This window comes from Phoxinus phoxinus (genome assembly GCF_949152265.1).
Source record: "Phoxinus phoxinus genome assembly, chromosome: 10".
Classification (NCBI taxonomy): domain Eukaryota; kingdom Metazoa; phylum Chordata; class Actinopteri; order Cypriniformes; family Leuciscidae; genus Phoxinus; species Phoxinus phoxinus.
The window spans coordinates 12,856,779-12,873,704 of NC_136885.1; the positions used below are offsets into that span (position 1 = coordinate 12,856,779).

General features: G+C 38.9%; 1 protein-coding gene across 1 annotated transcript in view; it reads right to left on the reverse strand.

The window, feature by feature from the left end:
* Positions 1–12,783, reverse strand: part of LOC307005715 (carboxypeptidase Q-like) — a 56,736-nt gene extending 43,953 nt beyond the window's left edge. Inside the window, exons 1-4 of the mRNA XM_079626109.1 lie at positions 12,753–12,783; positions 11,853–12,306; positions 11,564–11,771; positions 10,947–11,154 (exon numbers count right to left, since the gene is read on the reverse strand). Of these exons, the coding sequence (XP_079482235.1) occupies positions 10,947–11,154; positions 11,564–11,771; positions 11,853–12,306; positions 12,753–12,758 (876 nt within the window). The 5' untranslated portion in view covers positions 12,759–12,783. The remainder of the gene's footprint in view (positions 1–10,946; positions 11,155–11,563; positions 11,772–11,852; positions 12,307–12,752) is intronic.
* Between the last annotated feature and the right edge of the window lie 4,143 nt (positions 12,784–16,926).

Genomic DNA, 16,926 nt, shown 5'->3' on the forward strand with positions numbered 1-16,926 from the left:
CGTCCAGCCCAGAGCTTCCTGCACCGCTGGTCCCGTCCAGCCCAGAGCTTCCTGCACCGCTGGTCCCGTCCAGCCCAGAGCTTCCTGCACCGCTGGTCCCGTCCAGCCCAGAGCTTCCTGCACCGCTGGTCCCGTCCAGCCCTGAGCTTCCTGCACCGCTGGTCCCGTCCAGCCCAGAGCTTCCTGCACCGCTGGTCCCGTCCAGCCCAGAGCTTCCTGCACCGCTGGTCCCGTCCAGCCCAGGGCCTTCGCCGCTGGTCCCGTCCAGCCCAGAGCCTTCGCCGCTGGTCCCGTCCAGCCCAGGACCGCCTTCGCCGCTGGCCCCGGTCAGCTCAGAGTCCTCTTCGCCGCGGGTCCAGTCCAGTGCTGACCTCCCCAAGAAAATTTTGGGGGGGGGCAATAAGTCCTCTGAGGGGATCGTGGAGGCCCTTCCGACACGACCGCCATGGCCGCCCGAAGGGTCCTCACCGCCATGGCCGCCCGAAGGGTCCTCACCGCCATGGCCGCCCGAAGGGTCCTCACCACCATGGCCACCCGAAGGGTCCTCACCACCATGGCCACCCGAAGGGTCCTCACCACCGTGGCCGCCCGAAGGGTCGTCTCCGCCGTGGCCACTCGAAGGGTCCTCACCACCATGGCCGCCTGAAGGTCCTACTGCTCCGCCGTGGTCACGCCCACAGCCAGCTCCGCCCTGGACGCCTGAGGGTCCGACTGCTCCGCCATGGCCACGCCCACATCCTGCTCCGCCCTGGCCACCTGCACGTCCTGCTCCGCCCTGGAGGCTTCCTGCTCCAGATCGGCCACCCCTTCATCAGCCTCCAGGGCGCCCACCCCCCCACCCCTTTGTAGTTCTACGGCGCGAGGTCGCGCCTAATTGAAGGGGGGCGTTATGTCACAGTCTTCGTCCTCATCATCTGTGTCACCTGTCTTCACCTGTGGTTCCTTGTCTGTTTCCCGCCACCAATCTGTTTCCATGGACACTGATCACTTCCTCACAGCTGCCTGTCATTTGTAGTCATCATCACAGTGTATTTGAGTTCCTGTCTGTTATCTGTTCAGTGTCCGGTATTGTTTATGTTACTGTGTTTGTGTTTCACATGCTGTCTCACCTGTTCCGTTGTATCCTGACTCAACTTTATTAAAGAAAGGATTTATTCCACGTTCGTCTCCATCATCCTTGCTACCAGTCGTGACACATACAGTGCTGTTCAGAATTGTTTGCCCCCCTGGTAAATATGATCAAAGATGGCTGTAAAAAATAAATCGGCGTTGTTAATCCTTTTGATAATATATTTAAAAAATTTGCAAAAATCTGACCTTTCATTGAAGTAAAAAATAATTGAAAGTGGGGGGGAAATCACATTATGAAATAAATGTTTTTCTCCAAAACACGTTGGGAACAATTATTTGCCCCCTTTTATTAAATATGTTTGCAACCTCCTTTTCCCAAGATAACAGCTCTGAGTTTTCTCCTATAATGCCTGATGAGTTTGGAGAACACCTGACAAGAGATCAGAGACCATTCCTCCATACAGAATCTCTCCAGATCCTCATTTTCTAATAGGTTCAGGCCAGGGACTGGGATGGCCATTGCAGATGCTTGGTTTTGTGCTCAGTGACCCATTTTTGTTTTGATTTTGATATTTGTTTTTGGATCACTGTCCTGTTGGTAGATCCAAACATGGCCCGTTATAAGATTTCTAGCACAGTCTGTTAGGTTTCGATTTTTTGTCTGTTGGTATTTGATCTAATCCATGATGCCATGTATCTGAACAAGATGTCCAGGACCTCTGGCAGAAAATTAGGCCCACAGCAGTAAAGATACAGCAGAGTATTTCATTTTACACATGGGGTACTTTTTTATTAGCCTAGAAATCTAGACGCACCCTAGCGGCAGCCAAATGTATTTTGCAGCCAGAGCAGTCTAGCAACTCTCCATAGACCTTCTAGCTGCAAAAACCTAAATTGGGTCAGGCCAATCACATCGTGTATAGAGTAGGCGGGGGCGGGCTTAACATATGACGACAGAGTTGCGACGGCTGCCACTTGAAAACAAAGAATGGCGGCTGCGGATGGAGAACAGCGGTCTTTCGAAACGGCTTTGGCCGCGACTCTGGAGGACTTGAAGTTAAAGGATTAGTTCACTTTTAAAATGAAAATTCTGTCATCATATACTCACCCTTAAGTTGTTTCAAACCTGTATGAATTTCTTTCCTCTGCTGAACACAAAGGAAGATATTTAGAAGAATGTCAGTAACCAGACAGTTTTTGGTTCCCATTGACTTCCATAGTATATTTTTTTATATTGTTTGGTTACTGACATTCTTCTAAATATCTTCCTTTGTGTTCAGCAGAGGAAAGAAATTCATACAGGTTTGAAACAACTTAAGGGTGAGTATATGATGACAGAATTTTCATTTTAAAAGTGAACTACTCCTTTAAGTTTTTCTTTAAGAAAAGAGCAAAGAACGGCACTTAAGTCATTCTTAAAAAAGGAAGAAGTGTTGGAGTTTTGCTGGACCGGATCTTTGGCGCTCTGACTACGTCACCTTCTTCGTTGCTCTGGTTGGTTGTAGCGCTATCCTATTGCGTACAGAGGGATTTTGAGAGACAACCGTTTATCCCGCCCCTCGGATTAAGCCGCGTCTATGGAGAGTTGCCAGACTAAACATCTTGATGTAAGTCTGGCTTGCCAGACTACTTTTTTATCCCTGTGTGCACCAAACCCATCTTAAGTGTTTGCTGCCAAAAAAGCGTTTTTTTTTTTTTTGTTTCATCTGACCATTTAAAACTTGACTCTTCGGTAGTTACATTGTGTGCTAAGACCGACAGAAAATTAAAAGTTGCGATTTTCTAGGCCAATATAACTAGGAACTATACTCTTATTCCTGCGTAATAATCAAGGAACTGCTGCCGTACCAGCAGGCGCAATGATATTACAAACTTAGTGCCGGTCACGTTGGAAGTTACCGTGCTGGGGAATATTTTCAGGCGCTGCGTAATTCCATTGCGCCTGCTGGTACGGCAGCACAGTTCCTTAATTATTACGCAGGAATGAGAGTATAGTTCCTAGTCAAGTTTATAGTTCCCAACTTTTCATTTTCCGTCAGTCTTAGTACACGATGTAACTATAGAAGAGTCAAGTTTTAAATAGGAAAAATATCGAAACTCTTTGGTCATTTTTTTGAGAGAGATTCAATGATTTATGCTAAGCTATGCTAAAAGTGCTACCGCCAGACCCGGAGATCGGCTGAATGGATTCGTAAACGGTAAAACTCAACTGTTTAATTCTAGGGGAGTTGGAAAATGAGCCTATTTCCAAAAAATTGTGTGTGTTCCTTTAAAATAGAAAACACAGAATTTGAAACGTATTTCATTGGGCCCTACAAGTAATTTTTGTTTAAGTTTTAAAAAATTGTTGATAAATAAGTTTCATGATTTCAATTAAAAAGACATGCTTTTTTATTACTTAAATTTAATTTAACCATTAAAATGGAGTCCAAAAGAATAAAAGAGAAAAAAATGGAATCCAGATAGACTAAAACCAAAATTTGGGAAAAAAATAAAACTGAATTTGTTTTTGATTTTATATGGACCTATATTTCACAATATTACAGAGATGTACTGACCCCAAACCTTTTGAACAGTGTAGATTGTGAACTAATGTGGTCGGTTGTGGTCTCACAAGTAGTCCTCAAATATTCTAAATACAGATAGCACATTTAAATACTTTTTAATAGACTTAACTGTCTATAAGGAAGTCATACTTCATCATTCTCCTGAATAAACAGTTTTAAAATCACTGCTGACAGCAATTTTTTATACCAGTGGTATATTTACTCTGAATTTCCTGCCATTATATGTCAATTCTGCATAAATGGATTGGCATTATGCTGCTTCTGGTTTTAACAAAAGGAGGAAATTCTCAAGTAAAAGGCCAACAGTGAAAGGTTATTCGATGCATAGTGATTGTGCGGATGTTGTGCGCGTCAGAAGACATCACATCATTCCTGCTGTTCACTCCTACGACCCAATGAGTTGATAGACAAGAATAAAAACTCTCAACACCAACACCATTATCGCTAATGACAGATTATTAGAACACCAATGCTAAATCCCAATTCAGAACTGAGCTGAAAACACTGACAGACAATGACCATTTCACCCAGAGAAACCTCAGGCAACTATTAGGAAGGAAAATATGACTCCTACAAGGAACAAGAATTCACAAAAAAGGATGGCACTAGCTAAAAATGAAGAGCAACTTAATCTGCTTCACAAATTCATCTTCTTTTATACATAAAGCACAAGTTTGCCTATTTTAAACCAGCAAAAAGCATCATCCGGTGGACAGTTCCTGGACTTTCGAGAAAAAACGACACTTCCGCATTCCGCAGGGAATGCCACAGCCCCTTATCTCAGTTTTCATGTAGCAATTGGTTTTCTACTCCATAGACTGCCACGTTTTATTAAAAGTCCATCTTGTCACCGGTCAATCAGCACTTTAAATCAGTAAATATGACCTGTTTCCTCTTAGTCGGTTAACAAAAAAAAATCAGAAATCCAAATGAAGCATTCAAATCCTGTTTAGTCAGCAATCCTGTAGCATTCCGTCCCGCTGAGATCACGAAAGAGGAACAAATCCAGCTTTCTGCGTACTTGTGCATGTGTATGAGAGAGTATAAACGTCTCATTCTCCTTTTTGATTGAATGAGTCACAGACATCATGTCACCCTTCAATGGTGATTCAAATTAGATTGACATTAACTTAATGTCTGCAGCATTTTATTAGCAAATATATATTTACTACCATTCAAAAGGCTGGGAACTACGGAAGCCCTGAACCGCAACGTAAAAAAAAAATAAAAGTGACAAATTTTCTAGCATTTCGAGACTAAAGTCGAAATATTTCGAGACTAAAGTCGAAACATTTTGAGATTAAAGTCGAAACATTACGAGAATACAGTTCCGTAGAAGTTGCGTGTGTGTGCATTCGTGCGCGCGTATGTGTGTGTGTGTAAATGCGCTTGTGCAGTCGAACTGCATCGGACATGGATGGATCTATACAAAATAATAGCTTTTTACTTTTATCTGGGCTTTCAACAAAACGAAATTCAGGTGCTAATCTACCAACATGGCATACCATTATAGGACGTTATAAATTATACTGCGCCTGCCCGGAATAGACTAGCAGGCGAAAACATTTTTCAGACTGGATGGAGATATCCAGCTTTATGAATGAACGAATTGAATGAATGAATGAATGAATGAATGAATGAATGAATGAATGAATGAATGAATGAATGAGGCATTTATATAGCGCTTTCATATGTCTACTGTAGGCCTACACTAAAGCGCTTTACAATCATATCAGGGAATCTCTCCTCAACCACCCACCAGTGGTTATTATATCTGAGGAAATCACGGGATCCGGCCAAATGATTGGATACAGAATGATGGACTTAAAACGTATCCAGAACGTATTTACGGTGAAGAGGGAGACAGAACGGTCACTGTTAGTGTTCTCGACCCAGATGGTGTTGCCTAGACGAGCACGAAAACACGTCAAAAACACTGCCACATAAAGTTTGGACCAGATTGTGATACCTACTCCGGCGGAGTCTGTGTGCTCGTTTATAGCCGTAATGCATGTTGGTAGATTGGCACCTGTAGAATTTCCTTTAGTGGAAAGCCCAAATAAAAGTAAAAAGCTATTTTCTGTAGATCCATGTCCGAGGCAGTTAGACTGCACAAGCGCATTTACACACACACATATGAATGCACACACACGCAACTTCTACAGAAGACTGTATTCTCGTAATGTTTCGACTTTAATCTCGAAATATTTAGAGTTTATTCTCGAAATATTTCGACTTTAATCTCGAAATATTTCGACTTTAATCTCGAAATGCTAGAAAAAAATTGTCACACATTTTTTTTTCCCTGTTTTTTTTATTTTATTTTTTTTATGTTGCGGTTCAGGGCTTCCGTAGGGAACACTACAGTAAACTGATTTATTTATTAAGCAAGGATGCATTAAATGGATTAAAAATTATACTAATGACAGTTACAATGTTAAACCTGATTTATATTTCAAAGAAATGCTGTTCTTTCTAAGTTTCTGTTGATCAAAGAATCCTGGAAAAAAAACAGTTTCCACACTACATTAAGCAACACAACCATTTTCAACTGTGATAATAACAAGAAAGTCTTCCTGGGAATCAAAGCAGCATATTAGAATGATTTCTTAAGGATCATGAGGATCATTTATTAATTCATGTTTTTGTTTTCTATTATTTATTCATTATCATGATTTTTTCCCATTGAAATCATGACAACCTAACCATAACTCAAACCCTACTTGCAATACTGTCATAAAAAATAAAATAAAATAAAATAAAAACTATTTCTTTCTTTAGATTTCAGGGTGAAATATGTCCCAGACATGTTCTTGGACAGTTTTGGGAGATTCACCCAATGACTGTCTATAAAACAATTTAACATTGGTTTCTGTGTGAAGCTTCAGTTCCTCAAATTTCATTATTTCTCTCTCTCTCTCGCTTGTAGCTGTGGTCATGCATCCGAATGTGAGGGATAACAGACCACTCAAGCTGAACGTTTCTATTAAAATTTAAGTCCGCAGAATGGATCTTTTTCTCTTCACACTTAATCACACAGAATCTTTCACCACCTCCCACAGAAGACTTTAACAGGGAAGAGTGCTGAAAATATAACGCATGGCTGTGGAACTGACAGAGAGGGCAGCACACTAATAGAAGTAGAAAACTTTCCCTAACAAGTTTCTAATTAGATATGAGCTGGCAGTGGATGCTGGACAGATGTATGATGATCAGTCAAAGGGGTGTTAGCTGGGCAGCTGAAGAATCCTCTACTGTCTATAATTGGGGCTAAGGAAGTAGATACCATATTCCTCGGACTCCTGCCTAACAGATTCCTTTCCATAAACACAAGCACTAAGAAAAAGCAGATCTCTGTAATTGGTTCCCTGATATCCTGCTGAGCAGCAATGCAAACAAATGTCAGAATGACCTCTGCTTGGCCCATCGTGGAGGCTAGGCATCGGCAGAGAATGCAACAGATAATGGTTCTGTTCCAAAACCTAGAGAGCGATTTCATGGTCTACTGTCTACCTAGACACTTGCTTTCGAAATGAGGTGAAACTGTTTAGGCAGCGACTCCATGAGACACAAAAACACAGAAGATTCAACACAAATATTGGATAATAGTGCGTTTTTAATTAGACTATTTTTACAGATCATACGGGTTCTTACAGTACCTTGGTGATATGCTAGTATTGCCTTCTCCACAAAAGACACATTCTTAGCTTATATTTGGCCAAGACATGGTGATAATTGTTCCTACATTTGGGAACAGCTTTGGTGTCAGAAGTAGAGCTGCATGATTCTGGATAAAGTGAGAATAACAATTTTTTTTTCTTTTTTTTCATGATTCTAAACAAAAACTTAATTTACTAGAGGTTCTGACAAAAATATCTGCAGTTTATTTACAAAATATTTAATAATGTTAATTATTATTCTTTTTTATTGGTTTGAATGAAGGATTCAATGACTCACTCATAAAGACTTTGCTCGTTTCATTACTGGATGAATCAGCGTTTTTGAATGAATCTCTTGAGTGAATGATTCAATGACAAATACATTTTTTAACAGTCGCTTCTCGCCACTTGACACAATCTTTTTGTCAGTCAGGTTACTTTCAAAAGGTGATTTACTCCATTTTGATGGCTAACATACACATCAGTGTTTATATAAATATTATTTATATTATATATTTAAAGTCCCCCTGTGGTGAAAATCAAGCTATTAATGTTGTTTATATGTCTCTGTGGTGTTTTTAATATTTGTAATATTTAATAAGTCAACACCATTGCTGAGTATTCTTTAAACCAAAGACAGTCTCAAAAACGCTGAGGTTTGAACTCACTGGTGTTTCTGACGTCACAAATTACCTTGTAACCAATCACGTCAACGAGTGATCATCAATAAGTGGATCTCTGAGCTGGTGTGAGTGAGTGGAGGCGGGGCTAATTTGCATATTCACAGAACCACGTATACTAAATTAACCAAGGGTGTAGAGTTACATTCAAGCTATTTTAAGGCATGAAGGCATTTAAATATGTAATTTTGGTGATCAAAGATGATTTTTAAGAGATACAATTATTGACTACAGGGGGACTTAAAGTATATATTAAGAACTTCTGTGACAATTTGAATTATTGTAACACAGAAATAGTGATACTTGTGTGGTTGGAAAGACTGTTTGTGAAAACTGTCCTTTTCATACCAACAGAACATGACAACTACTCTCATGGTCAGCAGCCAATGCAGATTTGAATGTTCGCTGTGATCGTACTTGTCAAAGGCTTAAAGGAGAACTCCGGTCAATTTTAACATTGAGCTCAATTTTTAGTAAATTTGGAGTGCTGTCAATACAGAGAACAACGACAAAAATCGGTGTTGCCTACACCGTGTTATCCTATTTTTAAAATTTGCACCCTATTGACTTGAATGGGGCAAGTTTTAAACCTGCTTTTATCCTCTTAACATCCTTGATGTGTCATTACAAGTGCCCAGCCATGTGAGTGATTCCTTCAGAGTGAACACGAGTGAATCTGACTGCAGTAGATGTGAAAGATATGAATAAAAATGATGTTAATTCAGCCAGCGCACATACCTGTATTTAGTTCCTGTTTTCGGTGGAAGTCCAAAGTAGTCGATTGTCGAGTTCACGCGCGTGATCATAGTAACTAAACCTATGCGCGTGAACTCGACAATCGACTACTTTGGACTTCGACCGAAAACAGGAACTAAATACAGGTCTGTGCGCTGGCTGATATAACATCATTTTTATTCATATCTTTCACATCTACTGCAGTCAGACTCACTCGTGTTCACTCTGAAGGAATCACTCAACATGGCTGGGCACTTGTAATGACACATCACGGATGATAAGACTAAGAACTGGTTAAGTTTAAAACTTGCCCCATTCAAGTCAATAGGGTGTACATTTTAAAAATAGGATAACACAGTGTAGGCAACATCGATTTTTGTCGTTGTTCTCTGTATTGACAGCACTCCAAATTTACTAAAAATTGAGCTCAATGGTAAAATTGACCGGAGTTCTCCTTTAATAGACATTGCTGAATTGTTGTCATTTAGGAATAAGATCGCATGGGTGTTTGCGATCTTTAAAATGATTAATCGTGCAGCGCTCATAAGAAGTTTATCTGTATTAATACGGGCAGATCACTGGGTTTTGGACCAGAGCACATGGAGTAGAACACAGACAATCACATGCATTCATTCATTGGGCATGTTTCAGGTAGATTACTAACCTTTGGCATGAGGTCGATCATTTAGAATACTCTAAATTCATTAACATTTGAACAAGGTTAAAACCAAAGTCATGTGCATATGCATGTGTTATGAAATTGGACATTTTTTGTAAGAATTGTATCTGTGCGTATAAATAAGAATAATTTACACACTTATTACTGAATGAGACAATGTGTTTTCCTACAGCTCAAACAACAGTGAATGGCGCTAAGGTCATGGGTTTGATTCCCATGGAAAGGCAAAAACTGACAAGCAATTTGTGACAATGTGTGACAAACCGTGTAAACAACATCTACAATTTGTGTATAAATGCATAAATGCGAAATGCAGATCAAATGAACCCTGCCTTTTTACCCATTTAATTTCTCTATTTACATCCTGGTTCATCATTGCACATCATTCCAGAAAACAAAATAAATAACTTGGTCAACCTGTGAGACAACATTCTTTTTCATCTGACATCATATAGGCCGTGCAAGGTTATTGGCTAATGTTAACAAATAGTCAAACTATTTAGGCAATATATTTTAGCAAATCTTGACTTCATTTTGGCCTGAAAAAAATCAATTTCCAGTCTGGTCCTTCTTTTTTTTTTTCATGCTGAATATCACATTTAACTCAGAAATATGTCATATTATAGAAGAAAAATGGGCTGTAAGTGCAGTATAATATTAGTTTTTGTGAAATCAGTCTTGTCTGGAAACAATTACAAACTCTAAAGTACTTAAGCTTTACAAGAGCACATAAGTCAACATTCAGTTGTAAACCATTAGTAATAATTGTAGGGAATTCTAGGGCTGGGCAAAAAATAGATTTTTCGATTAATCGATTTTTAAAGGTCGATTCAAAATCGATTTTTTCCCCATATTTATTTATACCTGTCACCCAAAAGCCAGTATTAGTTTTCCTACAGTGTTCATAGGCTTGCAGCCTCCATGTTACAGCGAATGCTGTGAGATTTTATGTTCGTTTTATCTTAAACATAAAATAACCTGATCCTGATTGATCAAGGCATGCGACTGTTCTGACTTGTCTAATTTTCAGCATCAATTTTTCATCTTGCATCAAAATCCTGTCTATTCATTGTATGCATTTGAAGTTGGGTTTTCATGCACCCAATAGTACATTATTTCTGTACCCTAAAATAAAAAGAGTTTAATATACAGGTTTGTGGCTGGCTCTATTTCTTTTTATTAATTAGCACTCGTAAACTTATGTTCACCGTTTAAAAATAAATAAATATAGGATTTGTATTAAATCTATATTCATTGAGTCGAATCGGGAATCGAAATCGAATTTAGAATCGAAATTGAATAGAGAATCGAAATCGTATCGAATTCAGAGCTTGTGAATCGAAATCGAATCGAATTCAGAGCTTGTGAATCGAAATCGAATCGAATTGTAACATCTGAATCGATAACCAGCCCTAGTATTATCATTCAAATTCTTTAACGTCATGGTGTGCTTTGTGAGATTAGCTGCAGTACATATTCAATTCACAGTACATAGTTAAGTGTACTGTACTGTACAAGTGTAGTGTACAAGCAGTACATATTTAAAGTCACCTACCTGTTCAGGATGCTCGCTGCCTGTGATTTCAGCCACAGTGTTGAACGAGTCAACATCTGGCAGTGTTTGGGCCGCCATTGTCAGACGCACCACAATCCTCTGGCCTCTGCGGGCCATCCTGGCCATCATCTGAGCATCCTCGATAGTGATGCAGGCGGTGGGGATCTGAACCACTCCAGGCTGGTACCACTGCCAGCCAGTGTGGGGACTGAAAACAACACCACATGTGGGTTAAAATTAAAAACATAAAAATATGCTTTTAAGGGTTTCATGAATACTTTTTTTACAATATATACATGAATGTATTTTAATGTAAGTCTCTTATGCATTTATTTGATCAAAAATACAGTAAAAGTTAAGTAATAATGTTATGAGACTTCTTTCAAAAACATTAATTATTCCAAACATTTGAGCTGTAGTGTATTTTATTTTAAGATACCATTCTATAAGAAACAAATCATATCTGAAGAGTCAGTCATGAAGGTTACTTTTAAATTTGAATTTCCTTCTTACACATTATTCAAATATTTGAATATTGTCTATTTGAAAAGACAGTAGCCTTTAGTTTACAGTGGCAGTCCTTTTAATGATGACTTCAACAATGCGATGATTCTGACCTGTTGATGGAGAATGGCGTTACTGAGCGGATAAGAGAGGCAACGGCTCCAACTTTAGCAGCCTCTGAGGCCCCTGAGGCCCGATAGGCTACAGTCTCCCCGTAGCTGACAAACGGCTGGTTATACACAACGATTTTCCCTTTAGCCTCACTCGCTCGCTTCTTCAACTCTTCAAAAGAGTCCACCACGATTACCTCAGCCTCTATACCTGCCAGGAAAACATAAGCTTAGATATTTGCAGGTGCAGGTATTTAAAAAGGTCATGACTAGATGGACTGTGTCTACTAACCCGCTGGAGGAGTTCCTACACTACTACCAAGCCCAAGTATGGCTAAAGTGTGGATTCTCGGTAGAAGCATCACCGCACTCTCCTCCCCCCGCACCCAGTGAGGGATCTTCACTGGCTCTAGATGCACATTCTCCAGTCCGTCCTGTCTAAGGGCATTGTACATGTACTTAATGGCCAGGTCTAGGTTCTTAGAGCCACTGACTCTGTTTCCAATGGTGTCAGTGAACTCAGCTAGCCTCTCGTAGGAACGGTTCTGGGCTTTTCCATATACCGCGAGGTTTATGATTTGTTGAGCGATGTCAGAGTACTTAGAAACCTCTCTGGATATTTCAGAAAGGGGTTTACTGTCATAACTGTGAGGCCTAGAGTGACACTGTAGAAGACAGCAGAGGATAAGAAGAGTCCGCAGCGCCTGACTGGTGGAGTTATGACCCCTGCTTTTATTGCCAGTCATCTGAAAAGCACATGAGAGATAAAGAACAAGTCAATAATATTTGCCATTTATACTGTAAAATTAAATGAGTTAAATGAGGCTTTAAATATTTTAAAATATATATAAAATACATTTTATCTGATCTGTCAGTAATGCAGTTCAAATGGTTATTAAACAAATAGTTTCCTGGAACTGTTTTCAACTTTTCCCCCCTAATAATCGTTTCTGATAGCCTATGAAAATATTTTACATTTAAGCAAAAACATTTAAGCAACTCCCATTTTTTTCGATCACTCGCTTATAGAATGGAATGGCACAATAATAATCACGTTTATAGGCTACTAAAATACATACAACAAACTTATTCACAAAAAATAGATCACGTAACGGCTTATTCTGGGTATTGGGGAATAATTGTATGCATAATTTGAATAACTACGTATTAAAATTAAAATGTATACATTTACCGGCATGGTTTTGGTTTCACATAGAAAGTACACAGCCCAACAGCTCACCAAAACCCGCCCACTCCAAGAAAAAACCGCCCAAAATTTTACTACCAAAATAATGTGATATAATTTTATGGCCATGTCATTCAAGGTTGATAAGCACAATTTGTATCTCCTTAAAACAAAATAACGATGGTAAATTAAAAATTAAAAATAAACAAATTTCCAAGGAAAACGCATCAAACCAGGGCAATAATTAAGGAGAATTAGCAAATATGACTTTAAATGTCCAGGTGGACACTGTCAAAACGGCAATCAAGAAATGAACAATGACTTTAGCCCTCGGAAGCACACTGCAGAACATAACGCAGAATTTAGCAGTCAAAACTGATTCATCGTTGATTCAAACCTTTTTCAGCAGCTTTCAGGGACAAGAGTGCATGCAGTCTGGACGGTGTAAAAGTGGCAGATGTCTGGTTAGGCTAGTGTGCACATGACATGACCATGGAAATGACTCTGTGTCGTCTCATATTCAGTTTCAATTCAAGTAATTCAACTGTGCTCTCCTCTCAGTTATTCACCATCAAGTCATCAACCCCCACATATGTACGTTTATTGCTCACTATCTAAATTTTTACTGTAGATGCAATTTACTGCATGTCACTTTGGCATTAGCGATCACTTGAATATACAGCTACAAGTTATCGCGCTAAATCGCGTCTTCCTGCTGATCCCTCGTTGATTGGCTGAAAGTGCGTGCTCGCCGGTGACGTCAACACCAACGCCAGCTGACTCTGCGCTGCGTGTGTGTGTGTGTGTTGTAATGTCATGATGACCGATTTTATGCACTACATGCACACTTTAGTTTAGTTTTTTAACCAATTATACTTTAAAATGTAGATGTTTGAAAACCGCCGAACTGACCCCAAACCAGCCCAAATTTTGTCCACCCGCCCAAACCCTTTTTTACCCGCACAATCAAATTCAAAACAGCCCAATTGGGCGGGAACCCGCCCAATCTGGCAACACTGACATTCCTTGAAAACATTGGCGCTCATGTGGCTACGGCAAGCGCCCTGGGACAACCACACAAAACGCGTTTAGTATTAAACTGACGAGACGACTTTCAAAACAACATTCGCAAACTGTTGTAGTTTTATGAAGCAAATTTATGACAATTTGCTATTTAAAAAAACATTTCAAATTCAAAATTTACGGATGAGGTAGGCTATGACTAGAGCAAGTAGCCTAAAAGTATATTATGAAAACATAAAAAAATGTAGAATTCCTCTATTAATTATTATTGTTGTTGTTGTTGTTGTTGTTGTTGTTGTTGTTGTTGTTGTCGTCGTCATATAACAGCGCTCGTCCATGTCAAAATGATTGAGATGGCCAAACAAACCAAAGAAGATGTAGGCTATCTACAAAAGAAAAGCCGAACACGTAAAATTTTAAGTTTTCAACTTGTGAAAAGCATTTGTCTCACAGAGCTCGTAGATACAACTTGTAAGCTGGAAATTTTCTGAGATATCCTTGTACCACGTGACCTCTGGACGACCTGACCGCTGCGGATTCATTCCGAGCCTCCGGGGATGTGATTCTAATCATTCTGGACCCTCATATCCAGGCCACTTCCTCTTTGAACTGTTACCGTCTGGTCGGAAGAACTACAGAGCATTGAGTGAGCACCAGAACAGCCAGGCACAAGAAAAGTTTATTTCCTCAGGCCATCTACGTCTCATGAACAGTTAAATGCCCGCACTGGACATGTGCAATAGCCTATACAGAACACTATATACCTATTTATTTTGCATACCTCTTATTTACACTCCCTTGCATTTTTAGCATATCTGTATAGGCCTAATGTTGTCTATTTTGTATATTGTTTTGATTTTAAATATTTGTAATGTTTTATTTAGGCTAGCCTACTTATTCTATTTTATTCTATTTTTTTATTATCTTGTCGCTGTACTAGCTTCTGTCACCAAGACAATTTCCTTATATGTAAACATACTTTGCAACTAATAAAGTTGGCTCTTTCTGATTCTGATTCTGATCAGCTCCGAGTATAAAGTAACGTGTTGTCATCTTAATAATTTCAGCTTGGCGTGAAACTCAGAATGAAATCCATTTTGAATAGATGAGAGACAGCAACACCGTACCGAACCGTACCGTACCATGCAGTGGAAAAGCGCCAATAGTGTCGACCCAGATCTGGCCCAAATCCACGTGTACCAGACGTGGATCTGGGCCGACGACATTGCTGTCTGGGATTAGATGTAATCGAGTAGCTAACGCTTAAAGGATAATTCCGGTATTTTACACCTTGAGTCTATATTGTAGTTTGTTTTGGATGAACAAGAGTGGTGGACAACATTTTTTTGACAATGGTTCCTCTCTCGAGTTTTTGACTATAAAAGAATTGGCCATGGACCCATTTAACATTGGAGTCAATGGGCATGTCCGAAAATGTCATTAAAACAGCCAATAATGTTCGTTTACAAAACTGTGCAACTCACCGAGTGATTAGTGATGTTAGTTGATGTTCCAGAAACAAAAAGTGTTGCGAAATACAGTTTCTGTCGTGTTTTATTCGTCATTTGTATAATCCCATTGTTGAAAAAATAGTTCTACTATAGCAAAATAAACGGATTGGAATCATATATTGCGATGATATATTGTTTATAATAATCAACGAACACCACTAACCACTCGGTGAGTTTAACAGTTTTGTAAACGAACATTATTGGCTGTTTTAATGACATTTTCGGACATGCCCATTGACTCCAATGTTAAATGGGTCCATGGCCAATTCTATTATAGTCAAAAACTCGAGAGAGGAACCATTGTCAAAAAAATGTTGTCCACCACTCTTGTTCATCCAAAACAAACTACAATATAGACTCAAGGTGTTAAATACCGGAATTATCCTTTAATAATCGACAACTGTTTTACGAGGGGTTTTTTGTTGTTGTCAAATTTCGATATATTTTTACTAATTCATTTTTTAGAGTATAAAAGTATACCTTTATGTATACTTTAAGTGTAACAGTAATACTGAGTACACTAGTTTACTATGTTTTACGTTTGTACTACAACTATACTACTACAGGTTATATACTGATAGTACTGACATACTGAGTTTGCTAGTCAAATACTTGTAGAAGATTTTCAAGTTTATGAAAGTACACTTTGAATTATACTCTCAGTAAACTACTAGTTTAGTAGTTTTATACTGCAAGTCTTCTTGAAAGTTTTCTTTATACATCAATATTTTCAAACAATGTAAGTTTACAATTGTTAAAAGTTACTTCTCAATCAAAAGAGTAAACACAACTACAAACCATAGGCAATACTTAGAAAACGTAATCATACTTTTAAGTATTCAAGTAGCCTATGGCCAAATATACTTCGGACTTTTCTGTCAGTATAAGTCTAGTAAGTGCAAATGTGTGTATTTCTGAGAAGTACAGTATATTTCTGAGAACATAAAAAGTAACAAAGTATTTTATTTTTAGTTTAAAAGAAGTATACTAATAGCACACTTGAATAAACTTTTTGTAAGGGTAAGATAAAAAGTGAATGTGTGCATAATAGCCTAGAGGCCTATAACAAATATTAGCCTGGTAACACAAATTAGCCAGGCAACAGAAATTTGATGTCATGTCTGAGCAACACGTAACACCAAAACGCTAAATAACAACAAAAAAATTATGAATAATACATGTCAACTTGAGTGTCAACTTGAAAATGAAGGGCTTGTTCAGCTATGCATATACAGTACAGTAGCTCATGCTTATGCATAGATTTTCTAGAATAGTTGTGGACAGGTGTTGTGACAATTAAGTGTGGAATAAAACAGCCTTTGTGGCAACTTGTGCGTTTAGTACAATTTCCTGTCAGAGCTTTAACATCTAGGGATAAATCCCAGAGCAATCTTCTTCAGAGGTGTTACATTTCCACCACAGCTTGTGTTTGATGGTCCAAAGAGAGCTGAGAGAGACACTTGGCATGCATATTGATTCATCATGTACATATTCATACGCACAGTGATTGAACAGTTGAGAATAATCTCCAAAGAGAGGTGCACAAGGTGAATTCAGGTTGATGCGCAAGAAGCGTAATTAAAATACCATGAGAAAATGTTTATTCAGTAGTGTTTTTTTTTATGAAATACAATACTGTTTCTGTA